Genomic DNA, 23142 nt, shown 5'->3' with positions numbered 1-23142 from the left:
TCATTGCTTTACATGATTTGTACAATAAATTGGTTTAAAGCGAAGTCTTGCATGTGATTTGTGAAATACAGAGATACGAGTGACGGGCCTCATTGATCAAGCTTGATATGAACGGATTTATGAGTAAATGAGTACATTCAAATACCATAAATTCGGACAATCGTTTCTGTCCTACTTGTGCTCCTGAGTGTGTGTGATGTTATGCATAAGAAGACTAACTAATGTAAACCTCGACCTGATCGACTTCAAATCATATACTCTGCATGGATTAATGCACTTTTATATCTGGAACATACTGTGGAATTTAAACTGCTTATTTTTATTACGTTTACAGCTTTTAGCCGACGCCCTTATCCAGAGCCATGTATAGAAGAGCTCTGGAGTCTCGATCAAAAACACGTCGTCATGCTAGTTCACTAGGTCACGGACTAAGAGTACCATCGGGAACATTTAGTGAAAACCAGTCACTTTATTTTATAGGCATTAATTAAAGAAAATAAAAAAAAGAAAGCGAGCTGACACAAACTCTTAATTTAAGTCTAATAAAATGAATCATTCAATTATGATAAAAGAAATGGTGGCATATAAATGGTGGACGGGTCTGTCTGCCTGTCTCTCTGTCTCTCTGCATAGAGCTGTAAGCCGTAAACAAACGCCTCAAGTGATGGAGGATCTAGTGCTCGCTCATTATTATTATTTTATTATATGTCATTATTAAATATTTTATAGAAAATAACATCGATAGCTACTTATCTCCAGATAGAGATTCTGGAGGAAAAACAATGACGTAAGTTTCCTCACACCTCTAAATGAATCCCCAGGTAATGTCAACATTACACGCACAGAGCGTATAAATGCAAGACATCAGGTGTATACAGATGCTAATGAAAGTGTCACACTATTTGGTGGGGAGATTTTTTTTTTTTGGCTTGTTTACGCCTGTGATTTAGATCAATGAATCTGACGGAATTGAATCAGTCCAGTCGATGTGAGCATTTCTCCTGTCCAGAGAGATCCTTATCTCCTGCAGTTTATATCTTACTGTACATGTGTTCAGCTGCTGTGGTTCTTCTAACAGTGTGTGGAAATCTTCTCGTCATCATCTCTGTGTGTTACTTCAGGCAGCTTCACACACCAACAAACATGCTCGTGCTCTCTCTGGCCACGTCGGATTTTTTGGTCGGACTTTTCGTGATGCCGTTCCACTTCACGTGGCTGATCGAGTCATGTTGGATGTTTGGACACATTTTTTGCATCCTATTTAATTTTATGAGTTTTCAGCTCACGAGTGTGTCTGTAGGAAACGTGGTTCTGATCGCTCTCGATCGTTACGTGGCTTTAAGCAATCCGTTTCTGTACCTGAAGGATGTCACATCTGCAATTGTTCACACTCTGATCTGTTTGTCGTGGGTGTTTTCATTTCTGTACAACTTTGTGTTTTTTTACGTGAACAGAAATTTCACAGATTTATCGCTGTGTCCCGGCGAATGTCTGGTCAATGCTTTTGATGAAGTCGGCTCGTTAATCGATCTCATGTTCGTCGTTGTCGTTCCTTGTGCTTTAATGCTCGTTTTGTACTTCCAGGTCTTTGTAATTGCGAAGAGGCATGCAAACGCTATACGAGAACTTCATCAAAACATGAAAAACATCTCCAAAAATGTCTCGGATGCAACGAAATCTGAACGAAAAGCTGCTAAAGTTCTGGGAATTCTGGTTTTTGTGTTTCTGGCATGTTTGGTGCCGTATTACGTCTTCGCTTTAATGAGCACAGCACCATCGCACTTCATGATCAATAATATTTTAATTGTTTTTTATCTGAATTCATCCATTAATCCTGTAATCTATGCCCTGTTTTATTCCTGGTTCCAGAAGTGCACAAAAATGATTTTAACTTGCAAAATACTGCACATGGATTGTTCTTTTGTAAATGTGCTCTGAATAAACAGCTGAATGAAGAACAAAACCCAGCCTGGTTTACGTAACCTGGTTATGGCATCATTCTACTAATGCAAATGGGAAAACAAATGCTTTATTTCTTGCCAATAATTGTGGTAATGCTTAATATTAAGGTTCCCCTAAACCACTGTTATTTACTTCAGTATTAATAAACTATAAATAACGGTAATAGATTCTTAAGAAAACGTTCAAAAAATTGTAGCAAAAAAAGACTGAATGTTGGTACCTTCTTGAGCTCTCTGCTCCGTGTGTACACAACCTCACTTCTAAATTATAATAAATTATAATTAAGCCCTGATTGTTAATTTTACTCATTAATGGGATAAAAATGGTGTATTTAATTGGTTTATTTAATTAATACAATTGGTAGTTATTTTGTTAATGTTACTGATGGATCATTAATGGTTCATTAAAGATGTTAAATATAAAAATGTGTATAAATTTGACCAATTAAGGGAACCTTAATGTAAATAATTACCTTAATAATTATTATAATCAATCAGTCTTTCTGCATTTTGAATTTCTACAAATTGCATTAATTAAAGAAAAGCAGTCTAATCAATTATTTTGTAATGTTATCATCGTTCATTGTTGATCCAATGCCTTAATAATGGAAACCACTTTTTGTTATTTATTGCACGTATACATTCCACGTTAGAGTTGGCCAAGGTTTGGAAATGCTAGAATTTGGGTTCATGATTAAGTTTTATAATGTTCGATACTTTTATACCTATTTTGTTCATTCTAGCCAGTTTTTATTATTATAGCACTTTTAACAACACACTGTCACAAAGCCACTTTACATGGATCCAGATATAGATTTTGTTAACAATAAATAACCTAGTGAACATTCCAGAGGTGCCAGTGGTGAGGAAAAAGTCCCTGAGACAACATGAGGAAGACACTGTGAGAGGAAGCAGACTCTGTGTGACACCGGACTGTGGGATTCTAAATCATTATGTTTTACAGGTGTAGAAGAGTAAAGACAGTTTGAGCAGGTCGTGTGTGATTGTGAGTCCTGGGATGAGCACAAAACAGCCTTTATCATTACAGCAGCAGCTCGAGTACAAATGTACAGTATTCAGCCGACAGTAGGGTGAGACTGTTTATGGGATGAAAACGTATGGCTGATGATACAATCACAAAATTGATCAATCAATTGACCTTTGACCCAAGGTGCTGTGGTATGAGCAGCCTTGTGTTTGAACAATCATAGAATTAAACTATAGAGAGAACGAACTGGAATCCTCTGCACTGAAGTCCCTGATAGCTCTGGAGATCGCAATGACTGACACTCATAAACTCATAAACTGATAAAAGGAGCTCTTTAGTAGCTTTCAAATGATACCATTTCTGCTGCCTCTGCGATCTATGGTGTCAGAGAAAGAGGCCACAGAATTGGGCATTTTAGCCAACTTTGGAGCTCTATTTTTGGATAAAATGACACCTCAGGTGCTGCCACGGAGCTTAATTATGTTTAAATGATTCATTCTCAAAGTCCCCAGGTAATACACGTTGTATAATCAATCAATGAATCTTTTTGGACAAAAAGTCTGGAACACGGGAGCCTGGCCACCATGGCCGACCTTGGTGTGCTCACATGGGCTTGCCCTCTTGGTCGTCAACTGGTGAACCGCAGACCAGATACATACTCAGCAAAGTATTCAGCAGACCAGTACTTGAAAAAATACTGCAGCAGACCCGATAAACATGTGGCCATATTTCAGTGACTGGATTTCTTATATTTTAAGTCACATTTATGCAATTTATTTAACTGAAGACATCTTATCTAACCAGAGGCTGGCTACTCGGCTAGAGACAGCAGATCAGGTAGGGAAGGGTATCCACAGATCTACCTTGGTGTTTCGCCTAATTCATCTTCTCTGGTCTGATTAGTGAGTTGATGAACAGATGAATGGACAGAAAAGTATTCAGAGATATTCAATTTGATCCCCTAGCATCAAATTGTAAATGGTCTAAAACATGCCTAGTTGGCCTTTACAACTTTTAGTTTTATAACATAATCATGTACTCCAAAAAAATCCTGTTGTTATATTTTCTGTTTGATACGTCAACCAAGTTCTTTATGAATATTCACTTTTTTAGGATATTGAGGTGTTTTAAAATTGTTGTTTGCATAAACAACAGGTACGCTTCAGGAGCAGGACATCACATGCACAAAGCTGTCTATAGACCTTTGGGGCATGACCGTTTTCTACGCTATAAAAGTGCCAGACCTGCCTGAGCCATAACTCATTGACATATGAAATTATTTATACCGTTGCACATCAAATAAACGGGTTATTCCTTTAAATTGTGTACACTTTTTTAAATGCATGAACCAGTCTGATCTCTGTGAGCATTTCTCCTGTCCAGACAGATCCTTATCTCCTGGAGTTTATATCTTACTGCACGTGTGTTCAGCTGCTGTGGTTCTTCTAACAGTGTGTGGAAATATGCTCGTCATCATCTCTGTTCTTCACTTCAAGCAGCTTCATACACCAACAAACATGCTTGTGCTCTCTCTGGCTGGGTGGATCAGATTTCCTCATCGGTGCTTTAGTAATGCCGCTAGTGTTCATTTGGACGATTGAGTCATGCTGGATTTTAGGATCGAGTTTCTGCGTGTATGTTTGGTCGACTGCCGGGTTTCTCATGGCTTTATCCATATATAATGTTGTTCTGATCGCTGTTGATCGGTGTTTAGCGCCTTGAACCCATTTATTTACCTGAACAAAGTCTCTGTGAGAAAAATGTGTGTTGTAATATTTTGTAATTGGTGTATGGTGCTGGTATATGACTTGGCACTCATATATTTCAATGGAAACTTAATCAGACCTGAGATGTGTCCTGGGGAGAGTTTTCTCGTTCTGGATGAGGTTTTGTCCACAATTGACCTTGTAGTAATGTTTATATTTCCACTTTCTGTCATAATCACATTGTATACTCGAGTGTTTGTGATTGCTAAGAAACATGCCACTGCTATCAGAGAGCTTAATAATCACACACGGCCTAAAACACAGAAAATCACCTCACACTCGATGAAATCTGAGAGAAAAGCAGCTAAAGTCCTGGGCATTTTAGTGTCTGTGTTTCTGATGTGTTTACTTCCGTATTTTATTTTATTTTTATTTTATTCAGTTTATTAGGTGATGTTATTGAACTACAGACAGAAACATTTCAGAAAGTTTCAATCGTGTTTTGTCTTAATTCCACCATTAATCCTGTTATTTATGCTCTGTTTTACCCGTGGTTTAGGAGGTGCATTAAATTAATTGTAAATCTGCAAATATTCCAAACTGACTCTGAATTAATAAATGTTCTCTCATGAAATTAATTTGTTACGTTAATAATAAGTATGCAAAATATTTGTTGAACTGTCTTTACAATGACAAATGCATTGTACAGAAATAACTTGTGATTAAGTGAGTAAGAAGTTTGTCATGGGATAAGAACTGTAATTTTTTTTAACATTAATAGTAAAAGGTTCCAGCATCTTAAAATAAGTATGATAAAGTAAAAAGTGAGAATGTAGAAACTGAACAAATAAAATATATAGAAAACCGCAAATCTACTGTGGATATAAAAAGTTTACACACCCCTGTTAGAATGGCAGGTTTTTGTGATGTAAGAAAATTAAACCAAGATAAATCATGTCAGAACCTTTTCTACCTTTTATTGTGAAATATTAACCTAGAAAAAAAGTACAATAACGTGGATGTATACGTTTGTTCACCCCTAAACTAAAACTTAGCTGAAGCACCTTTCGATTTTATCGCAGCTTTCAGTATTTTTGGGTAAGAGTCGATCAGTTTGGAGCGTCTTCACTTAGCAATAATTTGCCATTCTTCCTTGTAAAAGCATTCTAACTCTGTCTGATCGGCTGGGCGTCTCCTGTACACAGCCCTCTTCAGGTCACCACACAGATCTTTGATTGTGATTTAGGTCTGGACTCTGGCTGGACCATACAAAAATCTTGAACTTGTTTTGGTGAAGCCAAAGTTGTGAGGTGCCATCACAGGGTCCATTGTTGGTGTGTGTTAGTGTAGTGTTATTGTAGTGTTGTGTGCTATTGCAGAGTTGGTGTGTGTTAGTATAGAGTTCGTGTGTCATATTGTAGAGTTGGTTTGTGTTGGTGTGTATTGTGGCGACAGGCCGGCGGCCTGACAAGAAACAAAGATCGCTCCTCCCGCGACTGCCGCTGTGGTGCCGAAGAGACAGTTCCGCTTCAGCACCACCAATGTTTTGGACAGCCGGACAGCACGTGGTTGCGAGGCAGGGCCGCTGACACACACATGGCTGGTGAATGGTGTGCGGCATGGCAAAATTCCACCATCCAGCAGCTGAGGGGAGCGGATAAAAGGGCGATCCTCCGCTCGCAAAAGTAGAGAATGCTCTCAGTGCACGTGCGCTAATCTGTGTTGTGTCTTTTGCAGATGATTCTGACGCGAGCGAAGACTCCGCCCCCTGGCTGCACCCACGGCGTTGCCTGATGGCAGAAAGGGATCCCCACCACTCGGGAAAACCCCAGCATGACCCCGGCAGCTCCGCGGATGACTGATCACTTCACCTCCCGATCCCACTTCTGCACACAAGCACACACGCGCACCCATACACCCTAACGGACTGTTTAAATAAAAATTCCTCCAAATGTCACACTGTAACAGCCTCCTGTGTGTCTGTGCGCAGCCCATGGCTAAATTCCCTACACTGGTGGAGGATGTGGGCATGAGCACAGACCCACTTCAAAAAAAATAAAATAAATAAAAAAACACAAAAAAACAAAATGGATTCCACGCTGCAGCATCTCCAGGAGACGAATCTCCAGCAGCAGGCCGTGACGCAGCAGCTCACCCAAAGCCTGCAGGTCGCAACCCGGGAACTTCTGGCCCTGAAGGCAATGCCCCCCACAGCTGCCATGCGTCTCCCTGATCCCAGCCGCGAGGTCCAGCACCTGCTTCCCCTCACTGACCCCAGAGGATGACATCGAGGCCTACCTATAGGCCTTCGAACGGATCGCCCACCGGGAAGACTGGGGCATCGACGAGTGGCCATGTATCCTCGGCCCGCTGCTCATAGCAGACTATAGAGAAGTGAAGAAGGAGATCCTGGCATGGTGTGGGTGAACCCCCAACCAGGCGGTGGCAGAGTTCCACCAGTAGAGCTACCAGCCTGGGGTCAAGCCACACAAGCAGATGGACACCCTTGTGCGCATAACCAAGAGATGGCTCCAACCAGACCTGTATACCACCACCGAGGTGGCAGAGAAGGTGGCCATGGATCGATTCCTGAGGCCTCTGCCACACACAGAATGCCAGGCCATGGGGATGCAGGCGCCCGGGATGCCCAAGGAACTCCTAACTGCCCTGGAACGCGCCTTGGCCACCCTGGAAATTGGCCGGGAAGGATGGCGATCCTGCAGCCTTCCCAGAATATTCCCACCACGCCGGCCCAAATGCCAGCGCTACTCCGGGGAGGGGAGGAACCACCGAAGCCAGCACGTCTGTGCGACACCCAGGGATGAGCTCATGCCGACGAAGCCAGACCCGGGGATGCCGAAGGAGGCCTAGAATCCCTGGCTGGCAGGGTGCGCCCTCCACACGCCCAACCCGCCAAGAGCACCTACCCTGACTGTGAGGGTCGAAGGGAGCCCAGTTACCGCCCTGCTGGACTCAGTGAGCATGGTGACCCTGGCATGACCGACAATCCTGCCAAAAAATCAGCAGGAAAGGAACCATCACAGTAACTTACATCCATGGGGATGCCCGGGAAGTACCCACTACCGAGGTCCAAATACAGGGTAAAGCAGGCACTTGGCCACTCGAGCGTCAGCGTCATCCCCGACCTCCCAGTGCCGCTGCTTATGGGAAGAGACTGGCCAGGGTTCCCGGCCAGCCCAGCTCCCAAATCCAGGAGGGCACCCAAGCAAGCAAAGGAGGCACAAGTCTGACAGGCCAGCTTGGTGCAAGATGAGGGGGATGCCACAGCAGAAGGTGAGTTGCACACACACGCTAACCCAATCTCGTCTGTTTTCCAACAGGTGAACCAGCAGGGGAACTCCGGGCAGGAGGAGAAGGAGGAAGACCACCTGAAACATTGCTGGGCCCAGGTGCATCTGATAGAAGGGGTCGACCAGAGTCCGGACCAGAGACTCCCTTTCTCCTACTTCCTCATCAGGGAAAGCCTCCTTTGTCAACGGGCCAGCCGGCCCACGGGTAAAATCGTGGACCTCTTGGTGGTCCCCAAGAGAAAGACGCAATCGCTGATGCACCTGGCCCACGCCCATCCGCTCGGGGGCCACCTGGGGGTGTGAAACACCCTGGAAGAGCTAAAGGACCACTTTATCTGGCCGGGGATGGATGCAGAGGTCCAGGGCTTCTGCCAACAGTGTCCCCAGTACCAGCGCACCACCCCAAGGAGGCCCCCGCCGGCTCCCCTTATCCCTCTTCCTATCATAGGCGTCCCCTTTGAGAGGGTCGGCATGGCCGCTCCCCAAATCCGCCCGGGGCCACGAATACATACTCGTCATCATGGATTACACCACCCGACACCCCAAGGCAGTGGTGTCCGAAGGACATTTTTACAGACCAAGGTACGCCTTTCGTCTTGAAACTAATGTCTGATCTGTGTCAGCTGTTGCAGGTAAAACACCTGAAGGTGTCCGTCTACCACCCACAGACCGATGGGATCGTCAAGAGGTTCAACCAAACCTTGAAGCAGATGCTACAGTGGGTGGTAGATGAGGAAGGGAGAAATTGAGACCTCACCCTACCTTATGTCCTCTTTGCCATCTGGGAGTGCCCCCAAGCCTCCACGGGCTTCAACCCCTTCGAAGTCCTCTTCGGATGGCGACCTTGAGGACTGCTGGATGTGGCCCGGGAAGCCTGGGAGGAACAGCCCTCCCCGTTCTGCTCGGACATCGATTACATGCAGGAGATGCATGTAATCAGGTTCACAAATGTACCATGTGAACCTGCTGAAAAAATGGGTAGAGCCGGCGCAAGTAGTGTCTGCGTTCGCGGTCCTGGACACGGGTCAGAACGAGGGTACCTTGGTCCAGCTCGGTGAAGACCTCACCCCCACACAAAGACAGGAGCTGTCAGAGTTGGTGGGTCAATTCACTGATGTTTTCTCTACCTCCCCAGGAATGACGCTGCTGGTCCACCATGAGATCAAGACCCGGCCAGGAGTGGTGGTGCGGCAGCAGCCCTATTGTGTCCTGGAGGCTTGCCGCAAGGCTATTGAGGAGGAAGTCGGCTGAATGCTGCGGGACAACATCATAGAGGAATCCAACAGCCTCTGGTGCAGCCCCATCGTAGTCGTGCCAAAGCCCGACGGAAGTATGCACCTCTGCAATGACTTCCAGAAGCTGAACCAGGTCTTGGAGTTTGACAGCTATCCCCTCCTCCAAGTGGATGACCTAGTGGAGCGATTGGGGAGGGCCCGGTTCATATCCACCCTGGACCTGACCAAAGGCTACTGGGAAGTGGTGCTGGCCCCAGAGGAGAGACCGAAGACAGCCTTCAGCACGGCAAACGACCACTGGCAATACCAGGTTCTCCCCTTCGGCCTCCACGGAGCGCCCGCAACGTTCCAACGGCTGATGGACATTGTCCTGTGACCCCATCGTGCATTCGCAGCCGCCTATCGGGACGATGTGGTCATCCAGTCTTCCACTTGTCGGATCACCTTTTCCACCTTGGGGAGGTCCTGAAGGAGCTCCGGAAGGCCGGGCTGATAGCCAGCCCCAAAAAATGCCACCTGGGGCTGACTGAGGCACAGTACCTAGGGTACCGTATTGGCCAGGGCTTACTGAAGACCCAAATGAAGAAAATTGTGGCAGTGAAAGACTATCCCCGACCTACATCGAAAAAACAGGTACGTGCCTTCTTGGGGTTGGCGGGGTATGTGCCTAACTTCTCGTTCGTGCCTAACTTCTCCTCTCAGATCTCACGAAGAAGGGCCAGCCGGATCGGGTGAAATGGTCTACAGTAGCGGAGTGGGCTTTCCAAGCCCTGAAAGAAACCCTCACTAGTGCCCCAGTGCTACGCAATCCGGACTTCGCCCTTCCATTCACTGTGCACACAGATGCATCCGAGACCGGGCTGGGCGCTGTTCTCTCGCAGACCTTCGGCGGAGAGGAACACCCGGTCCACTACATCAGCCGAAAGTTGTCCCCAGCTTAGAGGAGGTATGCGGCCGTGCAAAGAGAGGCCCTGGTGATAAAATGGGCCATCAAGGAGCTGCGATATTACCTGGCCGGTCAGCACTTTGTCCTGGTGACAGACCACGCCCCACTGCAGTGGATGGCCAAGGCCAAGGACACTAACGCCAGGGTAACCCGATGGTTCCTCTCGTTGCAGGATTTCTCTTTCCAGGTCCAGCACCGGGCGGGGACCCAACATGGGAATGCAGATGGCCTCTCACGATGTGATGCACTGTGGGCCCGACACACGACAGCAGTAGGCTCGGAGCTGGGGGGAGGGTACTGTGGCAACAGGCCGGCGGCCAAGGCACAAGAAACAAAGATCGCTCCTCCCGTGACTGCCGCTGTGGTGCTGAAGAGATAGCTCTGCTTCAGCAGAACCAATGTTTTGGACAGCCGGAGAGCGCGTGGCTGCCAGGTGGGGCCGCAGACACACACACGACTGGTGAATGGTGTGCGGCATGGCAAAATTCCACCACCCAGCAGCCGAGGGGAGAGTATAAAAGGGCGATCCTCCGCTCGCAAGAGGAGAGAACGCTTTTAGTGCATGTGCACTAATCTGTGTTGTGTCTTTTCCCCTGGCTGCACCCAGAGCGTCACCTGATGGCAGAATGGTATCCCCGCCACTCTGGAAAACCCCAGCATGACCCCGGCAGCCCCACGGACGACTGAGCACTACACCTCCCGATCCCACTTCTGCACACTCTGCCCACCGCTGGCTAAATTCCGTACAGTATTAGTTTACACTTGGTGTGTGTGTTAGTGTAGAGTTGGTGTGTGTTAGTGTAATGTTGGTGTGTGTTAGTGTACACTTGGTGTGTGTTAGTGTAGAGTTGGTGTGTGTTAGTGTGTGTTAGTGTACACTTGGTGTGTGTTAGTGTAGAGTTGGTGTGTGTTAGTGTAATGTTGGTGTGTGTTAGTGTAGAGTTGGTGTGTGTTAGTGTACACTTGGTGTGTGTTAGTGTAGAGTTGGTGTGTGTTAGTGTGTGTTAGTGTACACTTGGTGTGTGTTAGTGTAGAGTTGGTGTGTGTTAGTGTGTGTTTGTGTACAGTTGGTGTGTGTTAGTGTAATGTTGGTGTGTGTTAGTGTAGAGTTGGTGTGTGTTAGTGTAATGTTGGTGTGTGTTAGTGTACACTTGGTGTGTGTTAGTGTGTGTTAGTGTACACTTGGTGTGTGTTAGTGTAGAGTTGGTGTGTGTTAGTGTAATGTTGGTGTGTGTTAGTGTAGAGTTGGTGTGTGTTAGTGTACACTTGGTGTGTGTTAGTGTGCTGAGGTCAGTGAGAGGAATCTATGCTGTGATAAGCTCTTGGCATTGCAGGGCTTTTCAGTGTTACGAGTGCGGCTCATTGTCCTTTAAATGTTCTTTAAAATGGAACCAGTATTTAATGGTGTGTTTTTGGTAATAATGAGAATCAGCCTGGATTTGTCTCGGCACGCATCATGTGTCACGTTTCTCAGTACTTTACAGAACTCTGCGTGACCGTGGGAGTGAGTGTTCATTATGAGGTCATGTTTAGTCCTGAATAATTATATCCTTTACACATTGCTGTTTTGTCTGATCTAATGTTGTGGAGGTGAATGTCCCTGAGATCGGACTCTTTTCTGTAATATGAGAGCTTTTCAAGTTGACTGTCAGGGCCCAAGCCTGATATTACTGCTGAAACAGGTCCAGGTTCTGCTGTAGCCCCTGAGTGGTGCCTAGACATTTAACAAAGTCTCGTTTGACCCATGACTACTGTAATGCACCCATCGTCACCCATCTTTTTTCCTCTCCCATCCTACACACGTCGGGCCTCAAATACATCATATGGAGCTATGCACCTGTCAGCTTGTGACTACGTTTGGAGCACTGTACATCCTCCATCCTTTTCTCCTCACTCTGATGACCTGGAACTGTGCAGTGGATGCTGCGTGAGAAACCTGGTGTGTTTTGGTTGTTTCTAGTTTCTTCATGTGGAGTGTTCACTTCAAAGCGTGAATGGCTTTCCTTGTGTGAAGGCCAGCCTAACATGCTGGAAAAGAAAAGAATTTCACTTTGCTGTTTAACATTACATTTTAGAGAGGAATTACAGCCACCAGGAAGTAGGGGTTAAGTTTCCGTGACAGGTCACAGGTCAAGGTCACTCTTACGGGACGCTGGACGCATTTCTAAAAACAACTTCCTGAAACCACGCAACAGATACTTTCCCCATTTAAAAAGTCTTTCACTGTACACACTCTGTGTTAAAAACTCACACGATGACACTGCGTCTACGTTAATAACTTCATATATAACTCCTTATCTACAGTATGATATAATCTCTGTATAATCTCATGTATAATCTACAGAGACGTAGGGTCTCAGTTTCCTCCATCTCCATCCCAGGGTCCATCTTCTCTGTTCTACAGCTGCTTATTAGAGTTCTTCATAAATATATGAAGCCCATTGTTGACCTGGAACAGCGTGTGTACAGTGTGTGTGTAGTGTGTGTGTAGTGTGTGTACTGTGTGTTTAGTGTGTGTAGTGTGTGCAGGCTGGGAAATGAGGAAACCACAGATTCCCTCTCCTCTCTTCTCCTCTCTTCTCTTCTCCTCTCTTCTCTTCTCCTCTCATCTCCTCTCCTCTCCTCTGCCAACTGTCCTCCAGCTTCTCTTTAACACTTCCACTTAAATTCCACCTGCCAAATTTCTTAACTGGTCAGAGTCTATACTTTCCTCAGGTTCCAGATGTTAAAGGAAGATTCCTCTGTGAAATCTTTGCTAAATAAACTTGACTTATGCATTCATTTATTCATCAGACTATATTATCACTACAGACAAGTAGAGTGTGTCATTCGCTCAGCATCCTCATCTTCCCTTTAAAATGCCTCATTATACCTGTACAACACTGTAGATTTGTGGATTTGTAAAGATGATATATGTGGCTTTGCATCCCAACGCTGTTCATTTTACAGAAAAAAATATCATTAGCAGTGAAAAATAAATATGATTTTACTTTTGCTTCTTTATTATGTCATGGTGTGTCTACAGTACAGCAGAGAGTACATGTTAAGAGAGAAATAAAGTTTTAAGCTGCCAAAATAGTGGTCTACATTACAATTTTAACACCAAGGGTTAAAAAACAAATAACAAAGAAAGCACAAATGTGTCTTGTTTTTATAAACATGCTTGAATTCATCAATATACATTCACTTGTACTATTACAGACAATCCCTCTTACATAGTGGGTCTGTGTTTTGCTAATGTTTATCTGTAACAAATCAAATTACCACTATCCATATAAATAACACCAAACCAAATACTCTTATTATGAAATGTAATATTTTATAATATACATTATATTAATGGAGCAAATTTTATTTGTTACAGATGTTTTAGCGATATATAATATAATAATATAATAGCAATATTTGGGCACACTATCAGGAGGCATGAAAAACCCTTTTCATGAAAGAATATTGATTAAAGCAGAGTCTGTCTGGAATATTCGCAGAGTTATAATTAATTTAATGCACCTCCTAAACCACGGGTAAAACAGAGCATAAATAAACGGATTAATGGTGGAATTAAGATAACCCACAATCAAGAGTTTATGAATAGTTTTTGTCTGTATTTCAATAATGTCACTTAATAAAGTGTAAATAAAATACGGAAGTAAACACATCAGAAACACAGACACTAAAATGCCCAGGACTTTAGCTGCTTTTCTCTCAGATTTCATCGAGTGTGAGGTGATTTTCTGTGTTTTAGGCCGTGTGTGATTATTAAGCTCTCTGATAGCAGTGACATGTTTCTTAGCAATCACAAACACTCGAGTATACAATATGATTATGACAGAGAGTGGAAATATAAATGAAAATACAAGATCAATTGCAGACCAAACATCATTGAAAAAGATAACACACTCACCAGGACAAAATTCAAAATCCATTAAGTTTACATTGAAATAATAGAATATTATGCTATATGCTAGACACACACACCAGTTAGAATAAACCACAATGCACATAGTCCACTTAGAGATTTTGTTTGCATAGAGAAAGGGTTTTGAGAGAGCCAAATATCGATCCAGAGCGATCAGAGCGACATTGTAGATGGATAAACCCACGATGAAACTGGCAATCATGCAAAACGTGATGCAGAAAGCTCTCCCAAAAATCCAGCATGACTCGATCGTCCAGATTAACACTGGAAGCATTACTAAAGTACCGATGAGGAAATCCGACAATGCCAGAGAGAGAACGAGCAGGTTTGTTGGTGTATGAAGCTGCTTGAAGTGAAGAACAGAGATGATGACGAGAAGATTTCCACACACTGTTAGAAGAACCACAGCAGCTGAACACACGTACAGTAAGATATAAACTGCAGGAGATAAGGATCTCTCTGGACAGGAGAAATGCTCACAGCGATCAGACTGGTTAAACTCCGTCAGGTTCATAAGTACAGCATATTAAAAAGTCTTCAACATATTTAAAAATAACAGTATATTAGGTGTTGCCTTTGAAAAACATTAACAGTAATCTAATACATGATAGAGCAAGCCAGCTCTGATATTTTTATAGCTTGTAATTTGACCACACCTCCCAAGTTTGAGTGACAGTTTCAGACATATGATGTCATAGGTTGTTCAAACAGAAGCCTTAGCTGAGATTTAGCTTCAAAATAATGTGCTTAAAAATAAATAATGATGCAGTGCATGTGTTCTGCCATGGTTTTGTCCCAAACCGGCAAACTATTGTACTAAATAATATCAAGATAGTGTGCCACTTTTGTATTTGACATCAATTCTGTGGTCAACATTCCTTGGTCCGTGCAACCTTCCTGCCGGGTTCCTGCTGCTTCTGAGGTACAGGGAACGCTGGTGCTTATCCAGTGTTCATAGAACCACAGTTACATGCATAACAAGCATTTTATTTCACTATCACTTAACCTATGTCACAATGTCATGAGGGACCGACCCTCAGGACTGAATGGAAAGGTGTACAGAGATGTCCACCGCACTCACTCACGCTACTGGAAGGGACTATGTTAACTTTGTAGGACATGGAATAGCTGCATGGTGACACCCAGGTAGGAAGAGCACAGGTTTCCTGGAACAGCATGCCTATAATTAATGCCCATGAGCAGCAGACACATCATGTAGAGTGTAATTTCACAGAAAGGGCTGGCATCTGGTCTGCCAATAGGCCAAGACAGTGGGACTCTCTGTGTCTTTCCCCATGACATACAAAAAATGTAACTGATGATTGAATCACTGCTGTCCAGTCTAAATAATACACTATATGGCCAAAAGTATGTGGACACCTGATCATCACATCACACCATATGTGGGCCTTCCCCAAACTGTTCCTAAAGAGTTGGAAGCACACAATATTATAGAATGTTTTTGGATCCTGTAGCATACATTAAAATTTCCCTTCACTGGAATTAAGGGGCCTAGCCCAAACCCGCTGCAGCATAACTGTGGCACTGTGCAAAAAGCTTTTTCTTGTATTCCAGTACATTTACTTAAACAAATACTACCAACAACAATCAAACCTCTGTTAAAAAATAATAAAGTTTCCCTTGTGTACCTAAGGCTGTTAAATTAGCTGTTATTAAACCATTGTGGAGAACCCAGTGTGTGTGTGTGTGTGTGTGTGTGTGTGTGTGTGTGTGTGAGGACTTGGGAGACAGGTGACTTTTTACAGAGCTTTCTATTTATTTTCCAATATTAATAAATAAACACAAACAAATCCAAACTCTATGCTGCACACAGCTTGTTATGTTCACATTCAAGTTGACGTTCACGTGTAAGGCAAGTGTGTTGTGGGTGTTGTGTTGGCTCACTCCACACAAAAATGGACAGATCCGTTGGCCTTGGACACCAAGACCATGAAGCTGCATAAATCACTGTGGGACTCCTTGATTACTCCCATGTCGAACATAACCTTGAGTTCATCCTGAACCACTTTTTTGTGTTCAGGTAACAAGTAGGGCCGGCTGCATACAACCGTGCCTGGAGGCATCTCAATGTGGCGCTCAATGAGGACTGTGTGACTGGATAGGGGAAAAAACCCACCAACCTGTGCTGTCTGGGATGGTGAAAGGTGGTGACGACTCACTGACTTTAGGAATGAAAGATGATTAGGCAGCAATGTAGCCTTGGTGTGACCCTGTGTGCGAATTATACACTGACTTTCCAGGGAGTCAGCTTTTTTCAGTTTGCCCAGATTAACTAGTTTGTACAAGTAGCTATAGTTCATACAATCCTGTTCAGCTTCATGATAATGATAATGAGTCTTTATTGGTCACATATGCACAGTGAAATTCTTTTGTAATTAGCGGATATTTGCCTAATTGTGCAGTGCATGCATAGTTTGCTGTGTGCCGATGTACCTGTAGGATATTTTTACAGAATTCTGCATGCAGGGTTTCAACTTAATGTTTTTCCCATTTGTCAAATTCTTGATTTGTTAGTGGACGCCACACCTCAGTGTGGTGGCTTGGTGGATAAGGCTCTGGGTTACTGATTGGAAAGTCGGGGGGTTCAAGCCCCAGCACTGCCAAGCTGCCACTGTTGGGCCCTTGAGAATTTGAGAATTTGCCCTTAACCCTCACTGCTCCAGGGGCGCTGTATCATGGCTGACCCTGTGCTCTGACCCCAAGTTCCTAACATGCTGTAAAAAAAAAAAAGAATTTCACTGTGCTGTAATGTAATGACTAATAAAGACTCGTTATCATTATCACAGAGGTGAATCAGCCCCATTACTGATTCTAGTATTTTCAGCCAAATTCTAACAGGAATCTCTACGAGAAATTGTCATTTGACGGCATAAAATGGTCTGCGGCCTTCATCTCTCAGTTCATTCATTGCAGAGTGAAGTTGCCTGTGGAACTGATTTTTAGTCCTTGATAGTTATAGTGTGATGAGTGAGTCTCTCTCTCTCTCTCTCTCTCTCTCTCCCCCTCTGTCTCTGTCTAAAACTCACATGGCAGGTGGATTCCTGGAACTGACAATACATCATAAAAATGTTTATCTCCATTTGCTCTGTATTTGTCTTGTTTACTGTCATTGTAGTTTTGCCCTAGGGCAAAATTTGTAAATTTGTAAATTGTAATTTGGCCCTAGGGCCTGTCTTGTAATAAACTCGCTAAAGGGGTTGCCAAAAACTTTTAACAAAATTGTTTTGACTTGATAGGGCGAGAGGTACAAAAGCACTTGACGTCACTGTATGCTTTTCTACAAAAATATCCACTCTATCCAAAAACCAGCTGATTTTTATTTGAGATTTTGTTACACACAAATTTATACAATAGCACGTATAATTCTTTAAACAGAACCGCCTATGCCTTTTTTTCAACCAAGGTATGACATCATATCTAATATGCTGCCGCTCAAATTCTGGGGGTGTGATCAATTTCTGTATTATAAAAGAACCAGAGCTGCTTGAGCCATAAGTCATTCATATGTGACCTTTTACAGTTAATGGTTTATATTGGTAGCATGCCATATACGAGGTGTTTCTTTAAACTTTTAGATACATTAGAGAAATGCTGTATTCATGAATCTGACAGAGTTTAACCAGTCTGATCTCTGTGGGCATTTCTCCTGTCCAGAGAGATCTGGATCTCCTGCAGTTTATATCTTACTGTACGTGTGTTCAGCTGCTGTGGTTCTTCTAACAGTGTGTGGAAATCTTCTCATTATCATCTCTGTTCTTCACTTCAAGCAGCTTCACACACCGACAAACATGCTCGTGTTCTCTCTAGCGGTGTCGGATTTCCTTGTTGGTGCTTTATTAATGCCGCCGATGTTAATCTCCATAATCGAGTCATGCTGGATTTTTGGGAGAGCTTTCTGCATTTGTTTTTTGTTGATTTGTGGTTTCCTCACAATCTCGTCCATCTATAATATCGCTCTGGTCGCTGTGGATCGGTATTTGGCTCTCTCAAACCCCTTTCTCTACATGAACAGAGTGTCTGTGAGGATCACTGGTATTGTAATTGTATTTGTCTGGTGTGTGGTGCTGGCCTATAGCTCAGCACTCTTATATTTCAATGGAAACTTTACAAATACCGTAATGTGTCCTGGAGAGTGTTCTCTCTTTCTGAATGAGGTTTCGTATGTAATTGACCTTATATTTTCATTTATATTTCCACTCTCTGTCATAATCATATTGTATACTCGAGTGTTTGTGATTGCTAAGAAACATGCCACTGCTATCAGAGAGCTTAATAATCACACACGGCCTAAAACACAGAAAATCACCTCACACTCGATGAAATCTGAGAGAAAAGCAGCTAAAGTCCTGGGCATTTTAGTGTCTGTGTTTCTGATGTGTTTACTTCCGTATTTTATTTACAGTTTATTAGGTGATGTTATTGAACTACAGACAGAAACATTTCAGAAAGTTTCAATTGTGTTTTGTCTTAATTCCACCATTAATCCTGTTATTTATGCTCTGTTTTACCCGTGGTTTAGGAGGTGCATTAAATTAATTATAACTCTGCACATATTCCAAACTGACTCTGAATTAATAAATGTTCTCTCATGAAATTCATTTGTTACGTTAATAATAAGTATGCAAAATATTTGTTGAACTGTCTTTACAATGACAAATGCATTGTACAGAAATAACTTGTGATTAAGTGAGTAAGAAGTTTGTCATGGGATAAGAACTGTAATTTTTTTTAACATTAATAGTAAAAGGTACCAGCATCTTAAAATAAGTATGATAAAGTAAAAAGTGAGAATGTAGAAACTGAACTAACACAATATACAGAAAACCGCAAATCTACTGTGGATATAAAAAGTTTATGCACCCCTGTTAGAATGGCAGGTTTTTGTGATGTAAGAAAATTAAACCATGATAAATCATGTCAGAACCTTTTCTACCTTTTATTGTGAAATTTTAACCTATTAATTAAAGTGAAAAACAATATGAATCCTTTTAGGCAGAAAAAAAGTACAATAACGTGAATGTATAAGTTTGCTCACCCCTAAACTAATACTTAGCTGAAGCACCTTAAGATTTTATTGCAGCTTTCAGTATTTTTGGGTAAGAATCGATCAGTTTGGAGCGTCTTCACTTAGCAATAATTTGCCATTCTTGCTTGTAAAAGCATTCTAACTCTGTCTGATCAGCTGGGCATCTCCTGTACACAGCCCTCTTCAGGTCACCGCACAGATCTTTGATTGTGATTTAGGTCTGGACTCTGGCTGGACCATACAAAAATCTTGAACTTGTTTTGGTGAAGCTGTTCCTTTGTTGATCTGGAGCAGGGTGTCCAATCTTATCCGCAAAGGGCCGGTGTGAGTGCAGGTTTTCATTCCAACCAAGCAGGAGGCACACCTAATTCCACCTCTTTAATCAGTTGATCTTGGCTTTCAATAGTCGCAGGTGTGGCTTCTGCTTGGTTGGAATGAAAACCTGCTCCCACACCGGTCCTTTCAGGATAAGATTGGTTTGCTTTGGGTCGTTGTCGCGCTGAAAATTTAAATTCCTCTTCATTTTCAGTGTTTTAGCAGAAGCCTTAAGGTTTTGCACAAAAACTGACTCCATCATTTTTGGAGCTGTTCATTATTCCCTCCACCCTGATTAAAGCCCCAGTTCCAGCTGAAGAAAAACAACCCCAAAGTCTGATGCTGCCACCATCATGCTTCCCTGTCGGGATCAGGTTCTTCTGGTGATGTGCTGTGTTTTTCTGCCAAACATATCTTTTGGTATTATGGCCAAAAAGTTCAACTTTGGTCTCATCAGACCATAACACATTATTCCACATGGTTTTGGATGTATTTATTTATTGTTTGTTTGTTTGTTTTTTGTTGCCCCCCCACCCCAAAGCCTGGAGATATGAAGAATTCGGGAGATTGTTATCACATGTAGGGAGCAACCAGTATTTGCCAGAAATCGCAGCAATTCTTTTAATGTTGCTGTAGGCCTCTCGGCAGCCTCCCTACCCAGGTTTCTCCTGATCTTCTCATCAATTTGAGAGGGACGTTTTGTTCTTAGTCATGTCACTGTCGTGCCATATGAGGATGCTGAGTGAATAACCTACTCCATTTCTCTGTCCGTTTAATACAATTATCATCATGTCATTATATGTTAAAACATTCATATTTTGAATGTAATGTAAAAATAACCTTCAAATTCAATAGATACAGTATCTCAGAAAAGTGAGTACACCCCTCACATTTTTGTAAATATTTGATTATAACTTTTCATGTGACAACACTGAAGAAATGACACTTTGCTATAATGTAAAGTAGTGAGTGTACAGCTTGTGTAACAGTGTAAATTTGCTGTTCCCTCAAAATAACTCAACACACAGCCATTAATGTCTAAACCGCTGGCAACAAAAGTGAGTACACCCCTAAGTGAAAATGTCCAAAGTGGGCCCAATTAGCCATTTTCCCTCCCCGGTGTCATGTGACTTGTTAGTGTTACAAGGTCTCAGGTGTGAATGGGGAGCAAGTGTGTTAAATTTGGTGTCATTGCTCTCACACTCCCTCATACTGGTCACTGGAAGATCAACATGGCACCTCATGGCAAAGAACTTTATGAAAAAAAGAAATGTTGCTCTACATAAAGATGGCCTAGGCTATAAGAAGATTGCCAAAACCCTGACACTGAGCTGCAGCACGGTGACCAAGACCATACAGTGGTTTAACAGGACAGGTTCCACTCAGAACAGGCCTCGGCATGGTCGACCAAAGAAGTTGAGTGCACATGCTCAGCATCATATCCAAAGGTTGTCTTTGGGAAATAGACGTATGAGTGCTGCCAGCATTGCTGCAGAGGTTGAAGGGGCGGGGGGTCAGCCTGTCAGTGCTCAGACCATACGCTGCACACTGCATCAAATTGGTCTGCATGGCTGTCGTCCCAGAAGGAAGCCTCTTCTAAAGATGATGCACAAGAAAGCCCGCAAACAGTTTGTTGAAGGCAAGCAGACTCAGGACATGGTTTACTGGAACCATGTCCTGTGGTCTGATGAGACCAAGATAAACTTATTTGGTTCAGATGGTGTCAAGCGTGTGTGGTGGCAACCAGGTGAGGAGTACAAAGACAAGTGTGTCTTGCCTACAGTAAAGCATGGTGGTGGGAGTGTCATGGTCTGGGGCTGCATGAGTGCTGCCGGCAGTGGGGAGCTACAGTTCATTGAGGGAACCATGAATACCAACATGTCCTGTGACATACTGAAGCAGAGCATGATCCCCTCCCTTCGGAGACTGGGCCGCAGGGCAGTATTCCAGCATGATAATGACCCCAAACACACCTCCAAGACGACCACTGCCTTGCTAAAGAAGCTGAGGGTGAAGGTGATGGACTGGCCAAGCATGTCTCCAGACCTAAACCCTATTGAGCATCTGTGGGGCATTCTCAAATGGAAGGTGGAGGAGCACAAGGTCTCTAACATCCACCAGCTCTGTGATGTCGTCATGGAGGAGTGGAAGAGGACTCCAGTGGCAACCTGTGAAGCTCTGGTGAACTCCATGCCCAAGAGAGTTAAGGCAGTGCTGGAAAATAATGGTGGCCACACAAAATATTGACACTTTGGGCCTAATTTGGACATTTTCACTTAGGGGTGTACTCACTTTTGTTGCCAGCGGTTTAGACATTAATGGCTGTGTGTTGAGTTATTTTGAGGGGGCAGCAAATTTACACTGTTATACAAGCTGTACACTCACTACTTTACATTGTAGCAAAGTGTCATTTCTTCAGTGTTGTCACATGAAAAGTTATAATCAAATATTTACAAAAATGTGCAGCATGTACTCACTTTTGTGAGATACTGTATGTTTCCGTCCAAAGTTGTGAATGTAAATTATGCGCGACACTGGAATATCGCACAAAACATTTGCGAATAAAGCATCGCTTTGTGGGACTTTTTTCATATTCGTGCACACATGATGAGCAACTAAATAAAATGACCTGACCTGGCTGAGGCGCGCGAGGTAGCTGAACGCAACTACACCACCCACCATGTACCACTAGTACATGGAGCTCTGGATGGAACCCATAATCCCTATTTTGGCCCCCACTAAGAGTTACAGGGATTATGTGAACAGAAAGGGTTGGCCCTCAATCATACTACAGGCCCTCGTTGATGATGTGCATCGAGAAATTTATTCAGTAAATGTGTTTCCATCGTAATTTTTGTGCACGTCCTATAATCGGATAAAGAATTTATCAGACTCAATTGAGCGTGTAAGTTTTTAATGTGCATTTTTAGAATTTATGCGCATCTTGGTGTTTGCATCTAGCATTTTTTAATGTGATATTCCGAAATGCACATAAAAATAGGTGGATAGAAACATGGCTAATGATAAAGTATGAATGGGAATAAAATAATAATTGTGCCAACATCAGTATGATTGGAAAAGCTCACCGAGCACACTGATGAACTGGGGGTGCTGGGATAGACCAGGCATGTGGCAATATTTTTAAGTCATGCACTGTGCAAAAACACACATAAGCAGAATCGTGAATGTAAGTTCACAGGAATCTTCATTGAAATCAAAATACTTTTTAAAATAAAGTTGTATAGTTGTGAGGTGCCGTCAGAGGGTCTAGGGTTGGTGTGTGTTAGTCCGATGTGTTTATGTGTTAGTGTAGTATTGACGTGTGTTGTGGATGTGGGTCAGTGTAGTGTTGGTTAGTGTTGGTCTGTGTTGATGTAGAATTAGTGTGTTAGAGTAGTGCTGGTGTATGTTAGTCCATTGTTGGTGTGTGTTAGTGTAGTGTTATTGTGTGGACAGTGGGCAAGTCACAAGGACTTGGGAAGATAGACACTCCCGTCCTCCACGAGCCTCCCAGCTATGTGTAAATAGTAAAGACTGGATTTGGCAACTGCGATGGACTGGCACCCTCTCCAGGGTGTACCCCGCCTTGTGCCCGATGCTTCCTGGGATAGACTCCAGGTTCCCCGTGAACCTGAAGAAGGAGTAAGCGGTAGAAGATGGATGGATAGATGGATGGATTTGGCAATCTGTGCGGAAGAACAGGCCAACGGGCAG

The 23142-nt window shown here is 43.3% G+C and overlaps 2 protein-coding genes and 1 pseudogene across 2 annotated transcripts; 2 read left to right on the top strand and 1 right to left on the bottom strand.

Moving 5' to 3' along the window:
* The first annotated feature begins 64 nt into the window (after positions 1 to 64).
* On the top strand, positions 65 to 4237 carry LOC128618269 (trace amine-associated receptor 13c-like). The gene has a single exon (XM_053641810.1). The coding sequence runs from the start codon at positions 955 to 957 to the stop codon at positions 1936 to 1938; it is 984 nt and encodes a 327-aa protein (XP_053497785.1). The 5' UTR covers positions 65 to 954; the 3' UTR covers positions 1939 to 4237.
* Positions 4238 to 13587: 9350 nt separating this feature from the next.
* On the bottom strand, positions 13588 to 14580 carry LOC128616556 (trace amine-associated receptor 13c-like). Its single transcript, XM_053639151.1, has one exon. It carries the CDS (start codon positions 14578 to 14580, stop codon positions 13588 to 13590), a length of 993 nt encoding a protein of 330 aa, XP_053495126.1.
* Positions 14581 to 17300: 2720 nt separating this feature from the next.
* On the top strand, positions 17301 to 18724 carry LOC128616548 (trace amine-associated receptor 13c-like; annotated as a pseudogene).
* Positions 18725 to 23142: the final 4418 nt, after the last annotated feature.

The sequence above is a fragment of the Ictalurus furcatus genome, chromosome 2 (genome assembly GCF_023375685.1).
Source record: "Ictalurus furcatus strain D&B chromosome 2, Billie_1.0, whole genome shotgun sequence".
Lineage (NCBI taxonomy): Eukaryota > Metazoa > Chordata > Actinopteri > Siluriformes > Ictaluridae > Ictalurus > Ictalurus furcatus.
Note: the sequence above shows the minus strand (reverse complement) of the source record. Positions and strands in the feature narration are given on the sequence as shown.